Source organism: Neodiprion fabricii, chromosome 1 (assembly GCF_021155785.1).
Source record: "Neodiprion fabricii isolate iyNeoFabr1 chromosome 1, iyNeoFabr1.1, whole genome shotgun sequence".
Taxonomy (NCBI): Eukaryota; Metazoa; Arthropoda; class Insecta; order Hymenoptera; family Diprionidae; genus Neodiprion; species Neodiprion fabricii.
The window spans coordinates 36622922-36649617 of NC_060239.1; the positions used below are offsets into that span (position 1 = coordinate 36622922).

Sequence of the window (26696 nt, forward strand, 5' to 3'; positions counted from 1 at the left end):
AAGGGTTTCGGAAAGTAGAAGGACAATATTTTCCATTTTTTTTTTTTTTGTAGACTCTTGAAAGGTTGCATTGAATGAACGCCGATAAAACAAACCGCTACCCCAACTCCCAAGTACTTGTAATTCCCAAGTGGAAAACTTTAACGAGTTTCCTGAATCGATGATTATTTTTCACTCATCGCTGCAGGTCGAACGTAAAACGGTAAATTTTCTGGACTCCGAAGACTCAAATCGCAATTATTATTGACCAAGAAAATTGGAAGAAATTACGAATATTTTGTTTTGGCAATAATAACAAAAACATCGAAAGAGAAAGGGCAAAACATAGGTTTTAAGTTTTCCGTCAAAAATCTCAAATTTATGCATGACTCAAAAGAAGTAAGAGCGCGTAGTCTGAACCTTATCAAAGACCGAAACACGCATTACCAAAAAAAATTTTCGATTTTGAGTTGGTTGGTCACGTTCTTTAAGGCCCAAAAACAAGTGATTAGATGCGCATTTATTTCTATTGAAAAATTCTGGACTCAGCAATTTTACCGGATGCTCCCTTCAACACGAGCTGTAATTTGTAAAGAGAAAAGGAATGAAAGTTGGAAGGAGAACGAAATTTTTAAGTATGCGGAGCAAAACGAGAGTGAATCAAAAAATTTCACGATAAAACTTTTGTTTGTTTCGTTGAAAAATAAAAAAAAATTGACGGAACAATTGATTTATTCATTTTATTTTCTAAGTGCGATTTTTCGACGAGAATAAAAATAAATCTGGCACGGTATTAATAACGATGGTGATAAACGATGGGGTTTGATAATTACCTAAACATTTGATAGAGATCTCGGATTTGAGATTTGGTAAGCTGCGTGAAGTAACTTTTGACAGCGTTTTTCGTCTGCGTACCGCGAGTCGGGTTTTTCCACTCCGGTTTTATGACGTGATCTAAGTGAGCGTGTTTTATCAGATAATTCTGATCGTCCTGCGAACAAAGAATATGTCTTGTAAACCATAAAAAATAGGAGGAAAAAAAAAACCGCAACCTTTCGTCGTGACGTAAGTTTGAGGTGAAACGAAATCCGAAAATAATTTCAAAATTCCCAATTTCAACTCACGTGGAGTGTTTCGAACTTCGCTATTACGTCGAACCGCACTTGACACGGTGTGCAAAAATTGGCAATCGGTGTCCAGTGCATGTCCAACTCGTTGCCGGCTTTCCATTCGCACAAAAGCCATCTGACAAATTCTTCGAAGAGCGGATATCTTGGTCCTTGGCGACTGCCGCTTGCCGTCTGAAAAGAAAAATAAATAAATAAACAAATAAATAAATAAATAAATAAAAACACCGTCGAGTTATATCGGGACAATATCTTGAAACTTGAAAATCGACCGCGCATGCGCCAAATAATTCAATCTCATTGGCCGGCGAAATCTTCCCGCAGCGATGTTTTTGGGAGGAATGATAGGAATTTTTTTGTTGAGAAATTGAATGTTTGCATATATTTGATTTATTGTCAAAGATACGGAGAGTAGAATGAGAAGATGCGGAGGAAGAAAAAGGGAGGAAAGGTGAATTTAGATGTTGGACGAATGGACGCAGTGACGATACGAATGTAAATTTTTAAGTTGTCGCGAATGCGAATATTCATTTTTAAATCTGTCGCCGTTTCTCTACGGCTAAAAATTGACAATTGACTGCAATAAGTTACACACGGCACACGTTAGCACCGATTCAATCTTATTTTGGAAATTGCCGAGCTGATCCGAACCAAGTCGATTGTTTGTTAGATTATTTGACGAAAAATTGATAAAAGAAACAAAATAATTGCTAGATAAGAGTGTAATTCAAACGTGGAGACAAACATTTATAACAAAATTTCAGTATCAAACCAATGTCTTTTGTCTTGTTTAATATTATTTTCACAATTTTTATAAGCAAAGTATGAAGTATTTGTGACAATCAAATTCGCAATATATTCGCACGACTTTTGCAAATGCGAATGTCAAGAAACATGCGAATATTCGTTAAATCGGCTAAATGGAAGATGACTTTAAAGACTAGTTGCAGTAGTAGAGGGAGCTTTTCTGCTGATGAGATACGGAAACCGAGGGCAGTGAGGCGATGATAAGAAGAGGATGCAGGCTAGAAGGTAGCTGCAAGTGTGTGGGAAAAGAATCTAAGGTCCGGAGGACGTGGCATATACACGAATATATTAAATGTGTAGAATAAACGTGAAGGCAGAGGATGAAAATTGAATTTCGATCCACTCGAATGAACAGCGTGGCTCGTAATTTTGAGGGATGAAAAATCAGGTCAAGGAATAGTCGAGCTGCTTATAATTTCCCCTTTTGGATACTTGTGGTTGTCGTTGGTCTTGTTTTTGCATTAAAAAAAAAATTTAAACACTAGATTCTGCAGCGGTGATCTTGTTATTATTATTTACGAGGTTGATTAGAGATAGACGCCGTTGCTGGTGGACCGACAATGAATCGTGTATAACAAGGCATGATCCCCTGCGAATCAAGTAATTCCACTCTTCTTCTACCCGGTGTGTAAAAAGAATGTCAATTAGGGACGGAGTTGTTTCGTAATTTCACTTTCACCCCTTTATAATTATCGATACACGGCACGTTATGGTTTAAAAACCTGTTATATACACCGCTTTTAATATATAAAACTTCCCCGAGTTTATTTTTTTTCCGTTTGAATAATATGGTCGAATTTTCCGGCGAACTTCGTCGCCTGCTTACTTTTTTATTATTCCTTAATTATGTTCCTCAGCGATTTTCGCCGAATAAGATTTTCGTAATTGACTGATCAAGTCTCTTTTTCTTTCTTTCGCAACGATTACAGCATCTTATCTCTAATATTTTTATGTAACTTTATCGTTTATTATAAACTTTTCAAAACAAGGATAAAATTTCGGTCGATAAATTACCGGACTTCAGTACTGTTTCGAATAAATTCTATTATCGAATTTCGTTTCGATTCCGCTCATTGAAGCGAACATCACAGAAAAATTTTAAAATTAGATTCTTGCGTTTTATAAATTCCGAAATCGTGTATTTTTTACCTAATTTCGATAAACCAATGCTTATATAATTTCGCTTGTTTATTAATCATCTACGATTTACGTAAAATGATTCCTTGAAAACAACTTTAAAAGTTTTTTTCTTCTGTTGCTTTCCAAAGTATTGACGATTTTCATCACATGCGTATATATATATATATATATATTTTTTTTTATGCCTCAGAAACGCAAACGAATCCCGGCTTTCAGGCTTTATAACCCGACAGCTCCGTCGAGTGAGTTTAGTATGGTAATTGAGTTGAGACTGAAGGAAAAGTTTTCAAAGTGCAGGATCATCTCGGGCTCACAACGGCTCGATGGTCCCTTAAGTTTCCCGTCACTCGTAAACCGGGTAATTGAAAAGAGCCGAAACAAGGCTTGACTGTTACTTCGAGTTTCAGTTAAGCGGGGGCTTAATCACCCTCTGAAATTGACGACACATTCTTCCAGCTGATACGTAGTATTCCCATTACCCAAAACGCAAAACTACGTGCCGGAATAAAGTGTCTACCAAATTTTACTTAAATCGTAGCAACGATTCAAAAACCATTTGCAATGCGAAGAGCTTAAAAAATCTTCACTTCGTATTTCCAAATTTCGAATCTCAAAATGAAGATACAACTAGCTATTTAAAATTGCCTCGACAATCAGCAAAGAATTGCGAAAAAGTGATGATCTCTCCTTTAAACCCCCCCCCCCCCTTCCTCCGATTGTTACTCCAGTTTAATTATAAAAATTACTCACCTTCCGTCTGTAATGCGACAAAATGTGCACTCCAAGTTTGCTGTGATACGTGTTGGGCAGACTCTGTTCGAGCTTATCTCTGTAACCGCTCAAAAGTCTCTCGAACGGATGACGCACTATCAGGAAACTGACACTGTCGTTCAAATACGTCGCGAGTTCTTTTGCCGTTGGTCTCGGGTACCTTTGACGTGCCAATGTCAGCGGAACTGTCTTCGACGCCTTCAAAAACTGCGCGCTGTACCTGCAAAGTTCGTAAGATGAAGAATCATGGCGGTATATTCATTTTGCGAGATGAAATTTTCGACGGAATTTGATCAGGAATCTCCTTCTCCTCTCGTTTCAATTCGAGTGAAATAACCAAACATCGGCAATTTTCAAACACATTGTACAGGAATTATCTTTCCTCATGATTTGAAAACTCTTAGTTGAAACGATAAAGAAATCTTTTTCTTAGCAAGCATCGGGAAATTCTAGGATATTTTATTCCAGTCCAATTGATTTCCTCGAATGCTCGTTCATCTTTGCGTTAGGTACCAAGCATGACCAGCTTTTCAACGGTCATCAAACAATACTCAACATCATCAGCGACCTTCAATGGTCGAAAATGATTTCGAGGCAAATTTGAAGACGTGTTGGATTAAAAAGCATCACTACACTTGCGTCGTGACCATTCAGCTGCAGCTGAGACTTCCAAAGCAACGTTCATCAATGGTCTAAAAATTTCCAACTGCCCAAAGGTCTGATCCCTCCAAATCCCAGCTCTCAGTCCTAATCGAGTAAACTACTTGGACAATGACCGAACCGACAAACATCGTTATCGGTACAATATACAAGTGAATTGTGATCAGCAAACCCAGTTCACACGTACAGTGTACCATCCGTGACATTTTTCTAGGTGTTACGTAAGCTTCCGTCAAAGCGATGACAAAAGGTGCAGAATATACAAAAGGGACATGGCGGGGTTCGACGAGACGAGAGCACTTCCGTTTGTCCCCGAAAGCCTTCCCTCCTTCAAGAAGGTGCGCCGCTATTGTCGTTCGAGGGATGACGTACTGCTCGAGCTTTCGCGTTACAGGTATTTACACGAATGCTGTATCGCATCTTTGTCGGCGTGGTTATCGATAATCAACATCTCTTGGCACGAGATCACCTTACCCTGCAAGTAGATTGAAGTTGTACATCCACGAGGTTGAGGCCGCCTTGAAGATGTTGCACCAGATGAGGTGATGCTGCCTGTTAACGAGGAACTCCCAGGCGTTCGGCTTGTGGAGCGAGTCGTTTCCAGGTTTGTCCAAACCCTCCTCCGCGCACTTTTCCGCCAGGAAATTACGCCTGTCGGCTAGTCGATACTCCGTTTCCACCAACCTTTCCTCCTCCATTATACGCTCCTCGATGGTCCTCGCCTCCTCCTTGAAAATTGGGAAAATCAGAGGTTAGGCATGAGTGGCGGAATCAAATTAGGGAGACCAACTCGGTGTCTGACTAGGAAAGTAAAACAAGGATCAAAAGCTACGTCTACGGTTTTTGCACCGATGACGGTGAACCCTGACGAAACAATGTTCGCGTTGTGCAATGGCAGTGATTCAGGTTGGGGTCAAATTTGACAGGATGGCAAAAAGCCCCATATTTCATGTTTTCTTTTTCTCATTTCCGATATATGATAATCATTGACTTTGATTAACCCTTTGACAGTTTTTTTTGAATCGGTTATTCAAGGTTTATATTCAACTTTTGAGGTATCGGTATCATTTTTTTTTTGCGTAATTGAGGTTCTGAGATGTCAATGTTTATGTTTTAAGAGGGATTATGATGATTCCGCGAATATAGCGAGCGCTATAAATAAATAAAGTCTTGAAAATGTTTCTTTTTACAGAATAAATGTAATTGTGGAAAGGTTAAAGGGACTAGAAAAGTGGAACTCGGTAATCTTGGGTTTTTAGGGTCGCTAAAAACGAACACGACGTCAAAATTTCAAAATTCGAAATAGCGAATCCAATATAGTGGACTGAAAATGTAAAAATTGATTCGATTCGCTTCAAATTTGTTACTCGGGGGTTTTCGGGGTCGCTAAAAACGAATCTCACGTCGGAATTGAAAAATTTAAGATGGCGGATTAAATATGGTGGTCCGAAAATATAAAAATTGGTTCATTTACATCAGCCATTTTGAATTTCGATAATTTCTCAGATTTGACCCGATTTTTTAAATCAGTGATCTCGAGAACCCTTATTTACCCAGTTTCAAAGAATTTGACTGCAGGGAAAAATGAATGCTGTTGCAAAGGGTTGATGAGTTGATTCTAGTACCTCTATTCATTATATACCCAGCTGAATATCGAAAAAAAGTACTCAAACAAATATTGATCATTTTATAAACTACGTGTTAATTTTTCTTGACTTGTATTGTCAGCTCTATGATTAAAAAAAAAAATTGGTCTCCCATTCTTTCAACTTTTTCCTTCACGCACAAAAAAAAAGTATAAAAAATTACCAGCGCGATCATTTTGACTTTTAGCGTGTATCCAACATCGCGGTAACGTTCGTGACCTAAATTTGCCGAGGCATGGGGCACTCGCATTATAAAACGTGTATACAGTGTATTATGAAACGGAGGTAAATGGCTGCCCTCAAATTTCTTGCAAATCAATCACCATTACGCCTTCGTGTCAAGATTGTTATGCGCGGTTGCGTAACCTACCGTAAGATGCTGCATTGCGCTTTGAGGAGAAAAGGAAAGAAAGAATGAGAGTGGGAGAGTGGGAGAGAGAGAGAGAAAGAGAGAGAGAGAGAGGGGCGCCTCTGTCGCCTTGCAGCATTGTCGGGGTTTCCAGGTTGCGTAACTGCATTGATAAAATTGGCCCTGATGTAGAAGGTCAAAGCCTGTCGGACTTCGCTAGGGTAGGTTGACGATAATTCGTTGAACGCCGGAATTTCTTTCACCGCGAACGTCGTTTACGAAATATATCGAAGTCGCAAAATTGTGCAGAAAGTAGGAAGAGAAAAAATTAAAAAAAAAAAATAAAAAAAAAAAAAAAAAACCACCACCTTATTATTGTTGCAAAGAATTTTATGTACTTTTTGTAAAGAATTAAACCCTTGCTAAATCTCGGGAAAGCTTCCGAGATTCCCGGAGTCCGTATAGCACAATCCGTGAAAACTTTTCTCTCAACGTCGAGGGTAAAATAAACGTGAAAGCCAATTCCTCTGCGCATTTTACAGGAACGGCTCTTAGTTTATATATATAATCCTGGACGTTATTTCAAATTTATCCGGGGATTTTCGCGTCTTCGCGTATAAACTCTAATCGGTATAAAAATGTCAGAAAATGTTGCTGTTGACACGGCAGCGATTCGTTGTAAAAAAAAAAAAAAGTTACCGTCGATTTTACGACAAAGTTCAATTTAATACAAATATTTTGGATAATTTTCGCGCGAGCGAATGATTCAACATTATTTGCTGATGTAGGCATGATTTTTGAAAAATAAAAATAACTAACGTACTGCTCGAGATGTGAAATTTCTGTTTCATTGGCTTTGTTCAAAATTTCTCATCAGGTTCAGACAGCTGTGAAAATCCGGCCCAAACAGTTCTAACTAACATTTTCTGTTCATATTTGATTAATTTTTCACACTGTGCTAATTTTTTTTTTAATCTATACTTTTTCAAGCCCCTTAAGAACGATTTTCTTCGTCAAATATTTACGCGTTCTATAGAAAGAAAGAGTTGAAAAATATATTTTGTAACAAAACCATTTCCAAACGATTGTTATTATTTTCGAGTTGTTCAATCTTATAAGAATCTGATTATACCCAAAATTTTCAAACATCGTCGTCCATTCTCCATATTAAAAAAACCTTTATTGTCAAACTCGAATGATTGTAAAAGGTATAATATAAAAAAAAAACATTGATACACGTCAGTACAAATTTGTTATCATATCTGTTCGAACTAAATTAAAAAAAAAATTCATCTCCAGATTTTATCACTCACCCGAATCGGAAATTAATCACCGTATTAATTAACTTGATAGCGCCGACAATCATTTATTAATTATAATATATTACAAGCTGCACAGACGTTTTTTTCGCCTATTCGTGTGCGTTTATCATTAGTCTAAAAGCTGTTAATGATTGCCTCGAACCCCTTTCACCCCCTCGATTCTCACCCTTATTCCGTATCCTCTCGAGGCACCGGAAATGCTGGGCCAAGATAACGCCGCGGCTAAAATTGGAGCTAAAGGTCAGTTTGCCCAATTTAGACGCTCTATGGCGCCTCTCTGGTCTCTCTGGCGCCTTCTTCATACCACCGTATAACCCTGATATTTTCAACCATTTATACCTATTCGCTTACAGAAAATTTCTCATTCATTTAAATCATGAACAATGAATACTCTTTCAATATCAATGATATCGCGTCAATTTCAATGGTTCACTTGGCACGAATGAGAAATATCTTTCTGTCATTACTGCAAAGTTTATTTACGATTCCATATATATATATATATATGCATAATAATAGGTGTATATATATATAATATATTAATCAAATTTATTTATCGAATGCATTTGCGTTTCATTTCCATTGCTTGAAAGTTTGTTTATCCATTTATTATATTTATCCCACGACGTTGCAATAATATCAGAATAAATTTCCGAATCTTCTCTCTTGGTCCCTGAAAAATGTACTCTCGAGCTTTCTCGTTATTTTAATTCGCTTCCCGTCAGGCTTCAAAGGGGAAGAATTCGCAAAGTAAACACACGGCGAATATTATACTCACGTATACACATACATACAAGTTTATTAGCTCGTTTCGTCTGCCGTTTATACATGAAACTGAAATCTGGTCTCGCAATTTTTTTCCCTCGAAAAGAAATACACATAATACACAAACCACGGTCTACAGACAGCGACCATCGATAAATTTTAAAATGTTTTATACAGCTGTCGATACCGCAGCGTTTTTTTTTATTTTATTTTATTTTTTTGATCTTTACATCACGATTTGTTTCGATAGTAATCGGTGTGCTTGACGCGTGTTTTTTTATGAAGCAAGTGTTAAATAATATGCAATACATGCACGTTGTTCATCTCTTACGTCAAGATTATCATCAGCCTCGCAACGAGCGACAAAGACTATTGGACGACAATTGCTCTCAGCCACACCAGTTACATCCGCATGCGAGGGGTCATCATTACATTAATCGCTCATCACTTTTTACGCAGAACAGATTCCAACATTGCCCAAAGTTTCGAAATATATCGTATGACTTCAAAGATTTCAATAGATGTCATCAAAGAATTTTGTAAGACTCGAATTAATGTCGAAGATATTAAAGATTTTCATTAGACTTCGATAGATTGCGAGGGATTTCATAAAACTTGAATGGTTTTCGATAGATTTTCAAAATATTTCGTATTACGTAAGCATTTCGAGGATTTTATGTGATTTCAAAATCTCTTGACGATTTTAGCACATGATTTTACAAAGATTTTCACGAATACAAACGTTCTCACAACATTTCACAAAATTTCATACAAAGCTTCACAATAAATTTCCCCGGAAATACCCAAAAAGATTTAACAGGATTTCATGTGATTTTTAGGACATCAAAATTCAAGATTTCTTATGATTTTACAATATTTTGTTAGATTTCTTGATATATCATTAAAATTTCAGTAATTTCCGATGATTGTACAAGATTCTTGTGAGATTTCAAATCAGTTTCAAAACTCATAACGTAAATACATAGATTTTCACCGTTGATGCGAGAGAGGAATAAAAACAAAAGGAAAAACGGTGAAAAGCCAAGAAGATTAGCAACGGTAAGGTGGAAAAGCATCGCATACATATACATATGTATTTATATAGGTATACAAGGGGATGAAAACAAAAAATCATAGAAAACCGCGATGAAAAATTCTTCGTCAGGGAATTTCGACCGTGCAAAAGTTTTTCCAACAAGCGCAGCTGCAAGTATTGCGGACACGTTTTAATCAAGGTGCCGCTGGTTCGGTGCATGGCATGCAGATGTAAGGTATCTCGTACATGGTGCACGGGTATCTAAGAATATTGCAAGGTTCGGATATCTAGCGGAAAATCTCTCCTGCTTCCTCTTCGAGTAAGCGAGAGAAAGACAAAGAGGAAGGGGGAGAAAAGAGAGAGAGAGAGGGGGAGAGAGGGAGAGAGTGGCGGTTTCCGTTTATTGATTCCGCGGGGCCGCAGAGTCTCTGTATATACGCGACGTGGGACACGCCACTGCATAGGAAAGGATATCAAGCGGTGGTTTGTTCGTCGACGACGACGATTACGTGAACCGTTGAAATTTTACTTTCGTGCTTTTTGGTCTGCTCGCGTGTCGTCGGGCGAAAGAGGAAGGGAGAATGAGAGAGAGAGAGAAGGGAAAGAAAATGCCAAGCGGGGGTCGCTGCAGAGGGAGAAACGGGAAAACGAGAAACATCGATCATTTTATTGGCTCGCGAAGGCTTTTTCTCGTATAAAGTATGCCTTATATATATACAATTTTTTTTTCTTTTTTTTATTTTTTTCGTCATCCCCGGAACGTTTCCCAGCTTGAGTTTTACCCTTCTCAAAATCGTCTTATCGTTATTACAACGTAATTTTACACCATTGCGATTTAGAGAGTAAGAATTTTTCGATATTATTTAACACCGTTACGGTGTATAGAATATCAAATTTCCACCAGCGTTCGTTTCAAAGCGTCGAATTTTACGGGGTGGAAAGTGGATGGTGGCAAGAATGCGGAAAGATCAGAAGATACATATATATATATATATATGTATATAAGGGTCACATTATAGAATCTTTTCAAAGACGTGAATATAATATATTTCATAGTATCCCAAATTTTGGCAAGTCATAATATATATCGGCAAACAAAAACGAAGCCAAAAAAATCTCTCGCCGTTCAAGACGGAAAAGAATGATTGAAATCGTGAATTTGAACAGCGGGAGCTCTACTGGATCGGAAAGAAAAGGCTGTGAAACCACCGAAGCTGCATTGCGTTTGAAATTTTGCCAAGACCCGGTGCCTCAGACGATATATATATATATATATATATAGGCAAAAGTTGAAAGAGATGACAATCATGGAGTCAGAGTGGCCTCCGGCTAGTTAAGTGTACTGAGTTTGACCTTGGAACTCTAATTAAGAATGCGCGTGGCGTAAAGTCGAGTAAAAAATGTTAAGAAACAACGGTTTGAATGGTGCACCTTGAGATAAAATATCAATAACAACGTCCCTTTCGTCCGAAAAATTCTCAAGCCAGAAATTGGTAGAACAATGTAATTTCTCTGCTCGTGAAATTGTTAATACAACCAAGCTGTTCACAGTTGAAATTCAGTAGCTCAAAATCTTTTCCTGTATTAATGTAACTTTTCTAATCATGATGTAACTGAAATAGTTTTAGTGTGACTTTTTGTATCACGTTTGTGTTTGATCACGTTTTACACCCGGTCGTATGTCGAATCCTTCCGCTTCCGGTGCTCTTAACATGACGCACCCAGTTGATGTTCAATCCCTTTTGCCACTCTAATATAACTCCGCTTTAATCTTGGTCGGTGATTTTGGTAATCGGTAAAAACTACGCACCTGGCAATCTTATCGGTTGATTCAGCGATGGCTTATGTTTGAATTGCGATAGCGAGGAAGTGAGCTCACGGATAAATAACCGATCGTTAAATTATATCTAAAATCTACAGCGAAACGATAAGGCAATTTCGACGACCACAGCTGTTCAGTTGGGGGATCAAGAAGCATTCTGTAACGAGAGGAAACGTCGAAATTTGGCAGATTGAGCCTCTCACTGTGCATGTTGCGAGCTTTTTTGTGAGATCAAGCTTCAATCGTCAAAGGCGTCTTACGGATGTTGAGTAAATAATGCTTTTTATTTACCGGCTGAGCAGGAGTCGATAAGCAATCAGAGTTCTGGGTACAGATTCCGTTACCGACACTTAGCCAAGAGACTAACCTTTTTCTAAAATATTCGAGGGTGGGAAATATCCTCGTTTTGTCTGAGGTTATCGATCATAGGATCATTCCGTTGTTTTACTTTACGGGCAATTTGCTCTGCCTTGCCATAGTTTCAATCCTCTTTGGACAAAATCCCTCGGAATTGCTCTCTGCCCTATCATAGTTTCAACCCTCATCAAGCAAAATCCCGGAATTGCATTAGCGACACTCGTACGTCATCGAGTAAGATCGAGGGATTTTGCCCGAAGAAGTTTGAAACTATGGTGAGGCGGAGCAAATTACCAGTAAGGTAGAACAACGAAATGATCCGACGGCTAATAAATTAAGCCAGAGTGGAGATATCCCACCTTCCAACATCCTAGAAAAAAAGGTTCGTGTCTTGGCTTAGTGTCGGTAACGAAATCTATCCCCAGAACTGTCACTGCGTATCTACTAGCAGGTCTCAAACGGTTGATTTAGAGATTCGAGACGCCTCGACAATTTTTTATTGTCAACTGACCGACAACTGAATATTACAACGAATCATCGTAACAATATAATTTCAATTCGCCAGTCGATGCAAGGGAGTTTTAAATCTCATACCTCGTTACGATCAAGTTGGTTTTTGATATGGTATTTAGATTTTCCCACCTTCTACGTGCAAATCTCTAGAAAATCAGAATAAATGGTCGTATGTGCAAAATAAGAAAAGCCGAAATTTGCGATAATTAAAAGAAAATGAAAAATCGATTGCACGAGTTTTTGGAACGATTTTTTTTCGTCTCGAGCCGAACATTTGAGCCGATTTGACTATGCGACGAGATTATATAGTACATTGTGTATTGTATCTAAAGCAGAATTGAAAATTTAAGAATAATCAAGTTGAGCGATGCATTAAACGTTTCTCGCGTCTAGAAGATCGTTAAAGAAAATTGAATACAGCGGTAATGGCAGAAGATGAAAGCGATCGAGCGACGTGAGCGCTTTCCATTCTCTCCTATAAAAAAATGTATAATTGCATTTATAAGACGACGGGGAATTTAAGGAAAAGCTCGTAAACCAAGCTTTTGTGTACAGCGCCTTGTATATATATATACACTTGAAAAACGAGACGTTTCGAGATTGGCTTGTGTTAATCCCAACAAACAACTTCGCGCAATTATTATTCAAAATTATGTAAATAAAGCATAAACAACTTTTTGCCTCGTTTCATTATCATGGTGCTTCAGCGTCTCGACACCAAAAACTAAGACATCCACGCAAAGCCATTAATTGTATTTTCTAAAAAAACTTTGTTACAATTTTGTGCGTAGAATTATAGTATAAAACGTGCAGAGTTGTCGAAAGTTACTAAAAATATTCCCAAACGAAGATTAATTAAATGGTGTCCAATCAATGTAATCAGATTTCTTTTCAATTATTACAATTGCAATAACAATTCATTTGAAAACTATAAAATATTGTTAAATTAATCAAAGTAATTATGAATTTCTTCGCAAAAATATGAAATATTTGAAACATATTGTGGAGTTATTAATGTAAGAAAAATTACTAACTTGATTCAAGCAATTTGACTTTGTCTCAAGTCCTACATCGATCTTAATTAGGAAAAATTGCCAGTCGGTGAATTAGCTCGAAGTAATTTGAATCGACCCACAAGTCTCTGATGATCAGGATTTCCGAAGACGAATTAGACCCATCGGGCCAATAACTTTGTAGGTTGGTTAATTAACGAAACGTCGGATGTACGAAACGTACAGTACAATCAAAGAGTTTTTAAGGCAGAAATATGACACAACGATGGTTTGAAAGTGCAACTGAAGTTCTTGGAGTCGAATTTAATTGAGACAATATTTCCTGAGAATAGAAAAATTTTAAAAACACCATAAATTTCAGCTACAAATGCCGAATTTTGCCAAATCTGATTTTATAAATTTGTAGAAAATTCATTCACGAACAAAATAATCAATACTCGATAAAAATCGGTCAAACGATGCTGTTTCTTTAAATTTAGAGATGACTCGATAATGGGATCTCTTCACAGTCGTCAATAATTATACCATTCTAATTGGAATTTACGGTTCTGTTAATTAATTTGTTAATTTTTTTGTCAACAGACTATTTCTTCGACAAAACTTAAACTCGATTAACTTCAGTTTCGTACCTTCAAACCTTCGTTACACGATAATAATTCTGTCCTTGCACATCTTTGACTGGACTGTACCTTCCCTACATCCTTAATCCATCAGAGGGCCGAAGTTTGCAGCTTCGTTTCAACCTCAAACGCGTATAAATTCTTCCATACCATATCGATTATCGTTAGCTACACGACGGTTGCACATAGAATAATTGTTCATCGCATACCCATGATAATGTATACGTTATAGATGTACAGAGACTCGGTGAAAATGTTTCGTGCGTTCATTGATCGTCGGTTGCATCGGTGCATCGAAGGCACTTCAAATATGCCGCAGCCCTGAATGCATTCGTCGTCGACTTTACAGTTTTTCAACTTTGTTTCCCGACCGAATGAATTATTATTTTTTTTCGCTATTATTATTACTATTACTATCATTATTGTTATTGTTATTGTTACTATTATTATTAGCGCTCTACAAATTATACCATTTAATTTCTTCGTTAAAAACATTATAAAATGCAACAATTATTATTCGGCCCAACGATCGCGAAGATGAAGATGCTGATTTATTCGTGTATCGCTGGATGTGATATTTGCATAATCGTAATAACAGTTTCGATAGCTACGTATTGATGAAAGTTTTATTTTTTTAAACTTTTTGACAAACTGCGAATCTTCATGGAAGATTAAAATCTGTAATTTCACAGCCTTAGGAATTTTATCACAGATTATAATAATACGTTTTGAAGGAAAAAAAAAACATCGTCATTGTTATTATCATCGATAATATGTGATTTCCTGATATATTAACACGTGATACAGATAGGTGTTCATTTTTTTTTTCTTTAAATTGTATAAAAAAAAATTTGAAAATCATTACGCAACGAAATAAATTATATATATATACATATTGAAATTAAATATAAAAATGATGTGCAGAATAGAATTTCTTTGTATCATTAAACGTTTTTCAATTAAAAATGACTGGATTGTAAATCGAACAGCAACTTTTTTTTCTTCTTGAAACATACGAAATAATATAAATCCAAGAAGGCAAAAAAAAAAAAAAAAAATTGCCTGTAACACGAGACTTGGATTGACATATTTAAAATTTCACGCTAATCGGAAAAGTGTGCCCATAAATAAACTATTAAATCGATAAAACCGTTAAACAGTATCAAATAGAATTTCTAACAGAAATCTCTCACAATAACTGTAATATAAAATACAAAAACAACAAATCACAAACTTCAATGTGTATGAATTTGTGTTTAAAAATATCGAAAAAAAAAAAATAAAATTCTTTTTTTCAATAATTCGAAATCTCATAATAACTATCAAATTTATCTACAACTATCGTTCTTGCATAATTATTTCTGTTATGTATCACACGTGTATATTACGCAGATATGTGTTATCGTTAATGCAGCCAGTTATCGTTAAAGTTGTAGCCATATAATATATCCAGTATCACGTCTGCTCGCTGCAGGGTTGAAGATAATCATCGTAGAACACGTAGGTGCTTTAAAACGCGCAAAAAGAACCTTCGCTCGTCGTCAGAGACTTTGGCCAAGGTTCGCACGTAAATAAAACTAACGTTACAAAATGTGCACGAGAGGCGGTTTGTGCAAGAAAATTTTTACGCTCTGCAATCAGTGTGTATCGCGTTTCATGCTAATAAACTTACTCCCTGTTTTATGAATACTCATATATATATGACACGCTGCATCCTGCATGTTGCACAACAATTATGCAATACGTCGATTTTAGGTACATGTATGCATATATTAGAGTGTTTCAGTATAAGAAAATTTTGATTTCGCTCGTACCCTGAAAAGCTTGTTTTGGACAAAAAATAAAAAAAAACAAAAAAACCATGAAAAGTTATTTTGGATCTTAAAAAGAGTATCCGTGGAGTACGAGCTCGATTTTTTTTTATGGAAAAGAGTCAGAAAATGGGATTGTGTAAAATGAAAATGTACCGAATGTTGGCAAGTTGAAAATCGTTCAATTGATTAAAGATAGAGAGGTTTCGGAAATAGTTTCAAAGCGAATTGAAGTTAACGAGAAATATTGGACGACACTTCTTGAAAAAGAAGTGAGTCATTTTGTTACAAAGAAAAAAAAAAATAAAAAATCGTTTCTCCTCTTTGAGCTATTCGACTTGGAGTTCGATTTTTTTGACGTAGGTCCTGAGTTATGGATAACACACAAAAGCTTCAATGACATAGCGGAAAGAGGTGTCGCATTAGCGGAAGAGTTTAATTTACCGTTGACAAAGGATGAAGATCAGGCGCAATAAATTATTGCAAGCCGTGAAAAAGCACGACCGAACCAAAGGGGAGGTTAAAATCGACTTTGTCAGAAAATGAATACAATGTTATTTGTTATAACAGAAATTATCGTTGCTCTTTGTCATATCCTCTATAATCCAACGTTTATCGCAGTCGAATTTTGTTTTTTTTTTTTGGTTCGATAATAAGGAAAAATCGTCCAAACAGGTCAAATTAATCGATCGTTAACTATTTTTTACACAAAAATCGCATTTTGCGACTTTTTTCCATAACCAATCAAGCTGATATTCCGTGGAAACTTTTTTCAAGAAAAGATGAAAAAAAAAAAAAAAAAATAACAGGCGCGAACGTTGAAACGACAGAAACACAAATTCAAAAAAATGTGAAAAATCAATTGAACGCGATCTTCCACATAGCGTAGAACGCTCATATTTTTTACAGAATCTTTCTTTTGATCTAAACAAATTTTTTACGAGTTGCCACAGTGGAAAGTCGCAAGTTATTTTTTTCGCAAACGCCCTAATATGTATATACATATATATGTATATGTAACTACAAATTAACGATTCGTGATTACTTCTCCGACACATTACAAGACATACGTATGTATACAGGTATATTGTTTTCTTTTAATGCCAAAATCAAGTTTCTTATCTGACTACGAACGAGTTACTTTTCTTCTCTTTATTACCTGCTTTTAAACCTTCGGTATGGTTTATGTGATTGGATTTTATATTCATTTTATGCTCATAACCGTCAGCGGCAAATCACAATTTATCGTAACTTTTATACCTCTGTGCTTGAATAGCCCATGAATTCGATAGAACAGAGCCTAGAATAGTGTAAAAAGAAAAAAAAACAAAAAAAAAAAAAAAACGTGAACCATTCGTTTACAAAACATTAATTTCGAGTTCAGGCGTAACGTTGAGTCCGTTAATTTTGCACGGTTTTTCTTTACAATCTAGATGAAGTGCAAAAGGAATAAAAATATTCAAAATTCACAGTTCAATTGATATTTAGACCGATATATAAATATGAAAAAAATTACGTGACGACATTTTTTTTTTTTTTCATTTTTGCATCACATCTCGTATACCTCTTATAATCTGTAGATAAAAATATATCCATATAATATACCTAGCTACATGTAACCTCTTAGTGGTACAATTATTTTCCAGATTATTACAAGACGTATACAAGACGTGAGAAAAAAGTAAGATAATAAAAAAAAAAAAAAAGAAAAAAAAAGAAATGTAGTCTCGTAACTTTTTTTCATCCATGTTGGTACAAACTTATTTTCCGGCTCTGCGAATATGTGACACGGTGTCTTTCCCTGTTCTATTCTGTCCCCCCTCCCGTTTCTCGCTGTCAGATATGAAATATGCATTCGTAGCACTTTACGTTTCGTTATGATACGCCGTGTGCACACCTATAGATATAACACGTGACGTGGGTAACCTGCGTGTCCGAAATGGAAGTGTATATATATATATATATATATATGTATATACTTGTATGAATATATGTGTACAAACACACATATATATATATACGTGTCCATATAGGTATATAAATAAACGTATAACCGCGGAATATTGCACACGTTTTTGAAATATTAGCGTACCGAAGCTCGAAGTAATCATTTATGCAGTTATTTTTTCAACACGAGCGCTGAGTCGCATAATTCGCTCTTCGACTTTTGTAATTTTAGAAGAATTCTCCGACCCCGAATTATAAAGTGTACAACAATGTATTTTTTTGCGAAACTCGAACAAAGAAATTTTTCACTATTTCTCACTTATTAAATATTTTCACATCTATACGCATCTAATATTTGTTGATTGGACACGAAGATTCTTAAGATATTTCTGCGAAAAGATAAAAGATGTGTGAAAAACAAAAAAGTAGAAACCAAAATATCAAGTTAAATTCTATAAAGTGGCAAAGACGAAATGTAGCAATAATTTGACTGATTTTAAACCATGATATTCGAAGTAATCGTTACATTATTTTCCAGCGATAATTCAGCTCGAAGTAAAAGAGTAAGTGAAAAATTTGAATCCAACGACTGATCGTTATATTTTTTAGAAGTCTGTTGATTCTATTTTAAAAAGTTCGTTAGCAAGCGAGGCCTTCCGATTTACGATAAACTTTTTTCCTCGATATTCGCCTTGAAATAAAACAATGAGTAGAAAGTAAATGGCGCTCGAGTCTATTATCAAATTTACAGTATACCTACTGCACACATGCAATGTGTTATTACATATTGTATAAATATACAACCATGTGACGTAAGTCACGTATCTGCAAGTGTTCTGAATTTTAAATAAAGTCACGTACGTCGAACGCATTGTTCTACTTATATTAAGAATGTTTTTTAATGCCCCCGCGTATTTTCCAAACCACGGCGGGCAAAACGCGTTGCCACGTACCGAAAATCGTTAACCGACAAAGAAAATTAAACAAATCCGAACCATTTTCCAGCGTCCATCATCCTCACGCTGTTTCCGGAATTTTTATAAATTTTCAAATATCGGGGCAATCGCACGGATTTCGAAACGATGTGAGCAAAAATTTTTACACCGTTTCAAAATATGAGAGCAGCTGCGGATCGAAAGGGGAAAATTAAAAAAAACAAAAAACAAATTACAACCGTTTCTCTGAACTTTTGCATACTGTATTCTTGTTTGTTCAACTTTGTTGTGAATTCGGATGAAACGGAAGGTTGTACGTGGAAACAACTTGAAATGTTACGAATAATATCCTGCGAACAGAATTGCAAAACGAGCGAACGAAGCCGATCGTGCTGCGAGATTTATATCTCGGAGGCACGATTACGCGATGATAATTGTATCACAAGCAATCAATATTAAGGCAGACTTTGTTCAAATTACATCTACAAGAATATCGAACCAGATGTGCAGATATACGACGACCACTCGGCTCGAAAATTACTCTCCAGACACGCAATTTGCCACTCTTAATAGCAATTTGGCGTGCGCGTTGTTCCCCGATCCCTACAATTATTTAACCTTACTTTAATTCTTTTGTTTAACCGTCAACTTCGTACCGTGTTTGAATAATTAGTTTTTGATCTACACATACGTCACATCCACATGTGTACACCAGGTTGTCGCAGAAACCAAAAACGTTGTACGTTGGGTCGAAGATCGCGGTCGCATGATTTTTCACTTTTTCTACAAATATTTTTGAATTTGCGAAGAAACACGTTGTAGCACTAAAATTATTATTTTATTCCTCGCATTTATATTCAATCCAAAGATCACGATCAGAACCTTTCTTTTAACCTGAACAAACGTTTTAGGGGATGTCATGGTGGAAAATTGCAAATTATTATTTTTTCAGAAACACTCTAATGTATATTTATATCGAACATATAATTAACCGTTTTCGGTTGGGTGTATTATTATTATTTTTATTTTATTTCTTTACTTTTCATTTTAAAGTTTACCAATTCAGTTGAAGGCAATTTTCATCGCAATGTGAATAATCATGACTAACGATCAGTTAATCAGAATACACAAAAATTTTTATGCTGAGAAGAATTTAGATATTATTTTTAAAAAATCCGTCCGAACTTAGTTATTGATTTCAGTAAAAAAATCGTTTTCAATATTATTTTTATTAATCTTGATGACACAGGTGAGCAAATATTGAAAATGTGAGAACAAATTTCTGTTCGATCAGCTTGAAAAAAAAATAAATAAAAACCGTTTACTCGTCATCGGGCGTACCTAAAGAAAGCTGCGAAAACCGAAACCTCGTTTTCTTTCCTTTTTTCTCCAACATTTTTTTAACCCTCAGTTCACGTGTTCCTAACGAATTTGATTTTCGAATTTTCTTTTCTCTCTCTCTCTCCTGCTCTCGCTCTCTCTTTTCACCATCTTTCTGTCTTGGATGATTTTTTTTCGTACTTTACATTTTTCTGGCAACTATTGCGATTATAAATCGACGTTGGCGAAACAATAAATTGATGCCAAGGCCTTGTTTGAGTAGGAAAAAAAAACAAAAAAAAAAAAACAAGCAGCAAAACTTAGCAAACTAAACAAAAAGATTCAATATTACAACAACCAGCAAAGCTACGGAGTTTAACGCTAAATAGTCATTTCGAAACACATTTCCTTACGATTTGTGAAATATTCTCTATACGTGCTGATTTTTGCAATAATTTTCTAGTCACCGCAGAAGAGATAACATTTTTCTCGGCTTTCTTCACGACCGTCGTTACGCGCAAGTAGTAAAAACAAACAATGCACCTGCTCGGCTAAAACCAAAGAAATTAAGTGCAGCGATTAGCTATCGCGGGTTTACTCTCAAGACTTACCGCACAGAGATATTTACACTCGTAAATGAAATATTAGCTCAAGGCTGCGTTACTTGCGCAGTTTGAACGTGAAGATTTTCACTCACCTCTGCTACAGCGGGCTGGGATATTTCGTTGGAATTTTCAGGGTTCGATAACGCCAGGATAAGCAAAGCCAAGACCCCCGCAAAGAGGATGGCGCGGCGTGCACCCGCCAAAACATTACGCCTCGTCATCTTGTCGCCTCGTTGAGAATACCTCCTGTACTCATACCGAACTGAAAATCACGAGGGGTGGAAAAAATGAGTGGTTAATTTGGCTGAACTTGACGTGAAAGCGGTCTGAGAACATTCAAGTGGGAGCCCGCGAAACTTTTTTACTTTTCTACATTTTGCCGTTCAAATAACTCGAAAACCGTGGGAGTGTTGAAATTTAAAATCTGGTCGGTTCAGAGCTGAAAAAAACTGCGTTGATCGAAACCAAAATCGTGAAAATCCGTTGATCTACTCTCCAGATATGATCGGTTTTTTTTTTTTTTTTCTTTATTTTTTGTTCTCAATAGAATAACTTAAAAAATGTTAAATCAATCATACGTAAAATCTGATCAGTTCTATGTTAAAAAAAAAGCTTCTAGATCGAGACGAAAATCATGAAAATCCTTTGATCCACTTTTCAGATATCATCGTTTTTTTTTTCTTCATTTGTTGTTCTTGATTACAATGATTTCAAAACTATTACGCTAATCAGATCCAAAATCTGTGATTAGTTCCAAGTTGAGTAAAGCAAAATATTGAGATCAAAATCGTGTAAATCCGTTCATTTGTTTTTCAAATATCGCCAGACGTAAATTAAACATGTTCATCTCTCGGTCTGGGAGCGCTATTTTGTTATAAAAATATGAAACAGATTTTGACTTTGTGTATTCTTATCGCATTTTAATTTTTGCTATTTATGGAGAGAATAACCGTAAAGCAGGCAAAGAACTGAATAACAGGGAATTCGAAATTTCGCGATACAATTATCAGACCTTTTACATTCTTACCTTCAAAGTTCCGTTTTCTCGACGTCCTGATGGACCTACAGCAACACCGTGCTCATATTCAATATTTATATCGTGCCAGTTTATTAAAAAAATCCCTTCGCTTAGACTGTACTTTATTATGTTTGTTTAACACAACTTTTGTCCACTTGTATTCACTGACAGACAAAAAATTATCTCTATAAAAGTCAGAGAAGAGAGATACAAAGAAGTAGAGCAAATCTATGAGAATTTGACATTTGTGTTTTTTTTTTTTTTTTTTTTTTTTTTTTTTTATTCTTACGAATCTCAACAACAATCGACGTTCTTATTGCAGGGATAATTCGTCGACCGTATAACGGAAGGAACTAATCGAGACTCGTGATATCAGAAATATCCAAGCTTTCGATCGTGGCGTTATAAGATTGTACACGCGATCTTAAATTCGCCTGTTTAATCTCTAATTGATACCTTATCTGACCAATTCTTCCGCATGCTCTTCTCTCACGATCGATAATGCAATAAACAATTCCAGATGTGGGTGATAATATTCCGATAACTCGATTATACTTATATATGTCGGAAATTAATTAGGCTGATATCGGATTATGTAATGCGATCAGGGGACGGAATAAATACCCGTTCGCATTAATGATTTGCCATTCGCTGCATGGTGGTGAATAGAATCTACCTTCCGAATTTGAGAACAACGAAACGTGATGTAATAAATAATACAATATAAGAAATAATTACGATATTCTTAACACACAAAACCGAAAAAGTTGCGGGTTTTGAAATTTTCGGGTTAAAGTAAAAGGCGTGTTCTAATTTAGTGATTCGATTTTCAAAGCGGCTGTACGAATTTCATTTTATCGTTAAAATTGGTCGAACTTTCGAGACGAAATTACAAACCTACGTATGAATTTTTGATCCGACCTTCTGGCGCGTAAAAAATATACTGCGCGTGTGAGTTGGAATTGACGTTGAATTTTTTTCTTTCTCTCTCTCTCTCCTTTTTTCAACCCACCATGCGATAAACCAACTCTGTAAACGAATCGAGGCAAGTCGAAGCAGCTGTGTCGACGTCTATATATGCTGTTCCGGAATCGACATAGACATCGCATACCTCTATATACGATTCAATGAAGTAAGGATTCATTCTACGACAAATTAATTCACTCGTTACGTCATCTCTCGAAATTGTTTTTCAACCTGGAATAATAATTTCTTTCTCCGTTTGAAATTAATACGTGTACAAAAGCGGGAACAGATCGATCAATGACACGTTCGTATCGGTTAAGACGAAGTCGCGGACATATCTGATTATTCGAAAACGTTTATCAATGCCGTATAATTGTGCCGTAGCAACAATTGCCATTGGAAACAAAGACACCGTATTTATAGTTGAAAACTTTTATCTCCGAAATTTCACACAGAGTTGAAATAATTTATTCTCTGTATGTATCGCTCGAATGTGTGATCAGGTGATTGTGACATGTGTGCTGCTTATAATTAATCGACCGGAATTGAAACAAACAGCCGGTTTTAATACTTGTAGGAGGTCATTCACGTACGTTGCGTATAAATACGGGCCTTTTAATTTCACGCACAGCGATAAGCGACTGTCGCCGCTTCCTCAAGGCTTCAACAACCGGACGGTTTATACGTGCGTGCAAAACGCCTCTGTTTTTCGTAAAATTTTTATTGCCTTATCGCACCTGAACAAGGAATCCAAACTCCGATCCGATATCCGAACACCTGATTACATAATCTGGTTGCCGCTTGTTACGCGTAATTTGGTTCTCGACCTTAGCGCTGTATATTTTTCTGTATATTTCACAATAATTATACACTTTTGTCCGCTGACAACGAGTGACATGGGCGCGAAGCTGCGAATCTAGGCCATTTCGTGCCAGCGTGACAAACGTTAATCGTCATTTATTATCAGCCCGAATTTTCTTCTCATTTTAATCCAAAAAGTTCAATCGATAATTTTGAAAATAAATCTCAAACACACCGTGTTTACAGATGACCGTAATTTTTCGAATCCATTCCACAAAGTTGAATCAACCGTTTTCTTCCATTCGTTTTAACGATTTCGCAAATATTTTTTATCAATCATTCGCTTTTATTTATTCGCGATTTTTTCCTAGTGGAAAGGATAATCGACCGTCACTCGAGTAAAAATTAATATTCCTCTCGATTATATTCTACGACAAAGATGAAAATTATGCAGAAATTTGAGTCTGACATAAGTTTAAAATTTATCGCTCTGCGGATCTGCGGAATTATTAACGGTGTGAAAAATCAGCCGTTTTTCGGAACCGGAAACAAAACGGCAAGATTATTTATGCGGGTGCGTGATTTCGGAAAAAATACCGAGTAGACAGTTTTTTCTTGAGGGTTGGTCGTGGTTTGAGCAACTCTAACGGATTGACACAGTGCGGGTGTGTTTTTTTTTTTTTTTTTTTTTTTTATAGACAAAATATACTGTACCGTATATATGTACAAACCGTTACATAAATATCGGTTTATTATCAGCAGTACGCGAGTTTCGATGACTATTTCAGATTCCGCGCGTATGTGTTTTACACATATGTTACACGTATGTACATAGAAGGATATTCGAAAATTGACGACCGTCCGGTGTCAGTTTATCTTTGGCATCATGCTGCAATAACTGTCAAACAAATCAACCGTATTCCACTCTCTCGAACGCTGTTACAGTTATATGGTTAGATGGTTCGAACTATGTTGACACTGACAATTAAACTAGGAAACAAAATTCAGAAACACAGTTCAGTCGAGGTGAAGATAATTAGGCGTACCAAAAGTCGTTCGTATTAGTAAAACATATCTCCGCTCGCAAGTGAAATTCTCTTTAATTTATCGAGTGAATATTCGATATTTTGCTAAACAGGAGTGGACAATAAATGTTTGATATTCATATTTGCATCGACAGCGGAGATCGAGTTTGTCATTCGACGAGGCTGAAGTTGGTAACGTTGACTCAACGATGCGATCAGGAGAAAAAATTTTGGCGATTTTGGGATAACTTTCAAGGAGTTGGCTTATCGGAATCGGTTTATATTTTGTTTACGATGGTTTACCGAATTCCGGAAAGCCGCAAATGTCCGAATTACCGATTTCTTTTCCCAAACATGCATCGTTACAGTAACGTTACTAAATTCACCCTCATGCCATTCGATAAAGTGTCTCGTAGTCGTCAAAGACGATCTTGATTTCCGCACCCCGTTTTGTCGATACTCTTCTCCCTTCGTCGATGTCACGATTATAATTCCCTGTACAATAGTTCCGACAGTGACTGACGCGCGTCATTGACGCTAATTAACAGCCTAAAGATTGACACGAATTCGAAATTCGAATTAGTCGTGGAGTTCGGCAACCAAGAACGATACCGGCTGTAGCTTTTGCATGGCTAACTACCACGTGGGTCCAAGCAACCGGAAGCCCGGAGTAACCGAAGCTATCAGACATTCGGAGCTGATCCGAGAGTCGTGAAAGACTGTTTTATCACCACCCAGAGTAAACCGTAAACTTGTAAAAATCTTCCGTTCGTCTGTTTTGAAGATCGGGACTCCGTTTACGATTCGGCAGGCTTTTGCTGATGCAACGCAGATTTCAGTCGCCCAACTAATCTAGAGAACCCGGTGAATTACTGCCTCTGGATCAGAAACTGTTCACTTTCAAAGATGGAACCAACAAAAACATTCTCTCTCTATTTGACTATTCGATAATTGCATGCCTGCAACAACCAACGAAAGCGGTCAGCAGCTACTTCAATGATCTTTCAGGCAACTGTTCGACGTCATTCAACAGAGAACGACACGTTCGTCACCAACGACGTCGGTTGCACACTTCAAACATGTTGGTCCGACACACCAAACTACCTTCGAACCTACCCCACCAGCACAGCCTACTGACCACCGTAATAGCTACTTCTAACGTAGTTCGATCAGCTTCAACGACTCATTTACGAAGCTGAATCCCGAACCCAATGATCCTCTACCATGAACCAACGGTGAGGGGCATCGCTCTCTACCTTGGAACATAGGCACCTTTTTCATCCTACTGTACCGAAAACTTCACATCCCTGTCTTCAATCTTCTCCTTCTTCTTCGGTGTCCTACTCTGCCTCGGAGTATTCGGAATCTTGGGGTCTTGTTTCGAGGTTGCGGTGATCACCGGAAGGCGAAGGGTTAAAAATTCAGGGCTCGGGTCTACGGATCGACACTTGCACGTGTCGCTCGACGCGTTGTTCGGTCAGAGCGCGAGGCCAACGTTCACGACGACACCCCCGACATGACTGAGACTACGAGGCGAGGGGCGCTTAAACCTGGCCTGCAACCGACCTCGAGAACGCTCTTGCGGGTCGATCTCACGGATTAAATGCTTTCTCGCGCAAGCGCCCGCTCACTGAGCATCGTTTTGCAACATGGCGACGACCCGGTTCATCGGTCACGAACTAGGCGCGTGGGTCACGCGGATTCGACTGTAGTATGGTACCTAGACCATGGACTAGGAGGTTGGAGCGCACAAATTTTTCAAGCTTTTTTGCTCATCCGTTACCGGGGATAGCTCACTGGAGGAAATCGGATCGTCGAGTTTCATCAGGCGAGTCCGTTGCTTGGGGCGACAAAAGTCGAGAAAGATAAATTACGGAATACTTGTATGAATATGGGTACATTGAGAAGAATTTCATTTGTTGTAGTAACTAGAAAAATAGTTAAATAAGGCTTTGACGTCAATTTATCGTTGCACAAGCATTAAATTTTCGCAACAGTTGCAAGAAAATATCGTAACAGTGATCGTAATGAGAAAGAACAGTAACGGATACTAGACTTTTCGGTAACAGCTACGAATCTAATTTTCATTTTCTACCTAAAACCGTATTTTTCGATTGCGATAGGAAATGAAAATGGTCAACAGAGCGGCAACCGGAACTAAAAATTTCTCTCAATGTACGTAAAATTATGTCCTGCACATGGGAATTTTATCTAACAGAGCTCAGAGATGAATTTAAAAAAAGCGTGTAGCATCGCCATATGAAGATCGAAACTTTGACCGAGTTCAACATTGAATCGCTGTAAAAGAACTTCCGAACCCGGTGAACAACAGATTTCTGAA

The 26696-nt window shown here is 37.0% G+C and overlaps 2 protein-coding genes across 10 annotated transcripts in view; one reads left to right on the forward strand and one right to left on the reverse strand.

Moving 5' to 3' along the window:
• The window catches only part of LOC124188048, a 41780-nt gene that overhangs the window by 5632 nt on the left and 9452 nt on the right, over positions 1-26696 (forward strand). The window lies entirely within an intron of this gene.
• Positions 1-26696, reverse strand: part of LOC124188049 (carbohydrate sulfotransferase 11) — a 34936-nt gene that overhangs the window by 1958 nt on the left and 6282 nt on the right. Inside the window, exons 1-7 of one of the 8 annotated variants that reach the window (XM_046580331.1) lie at positions 25647-25885; positions 21573-21748; positions 20638-20807; positions 4959-5212; positions 3804-4044; positions 1104-1280; positions 813-970 (exon numbers count right to left, since the gene is read on the reverse strand). In XM_046580331.1, coding sequence (XP_046436287.1) covers positions 813-970; positions 1104-1280; positions 3804-4044; positions 4959-5212; positions 20638-20766 — 959 coding nt within the window. In that variant the 5' untranslated portion in view covers positions 20767-20807; positions 21573-21748; positions 25647-25885. Of the gene's footprint in view, positions 1-812; positions 971-1103; positions 1281-3803; positions 4045-4958; positions 5213-20637; positions 20808-21572; positions 21792-25471; positions 25887-26696 lie in introns of those variants that run through there. The other 7 variants (XM_046580330.1, XM_046580332.1, XM_046580327.1 and 4 more) reach the window with 7 other exon arrangements.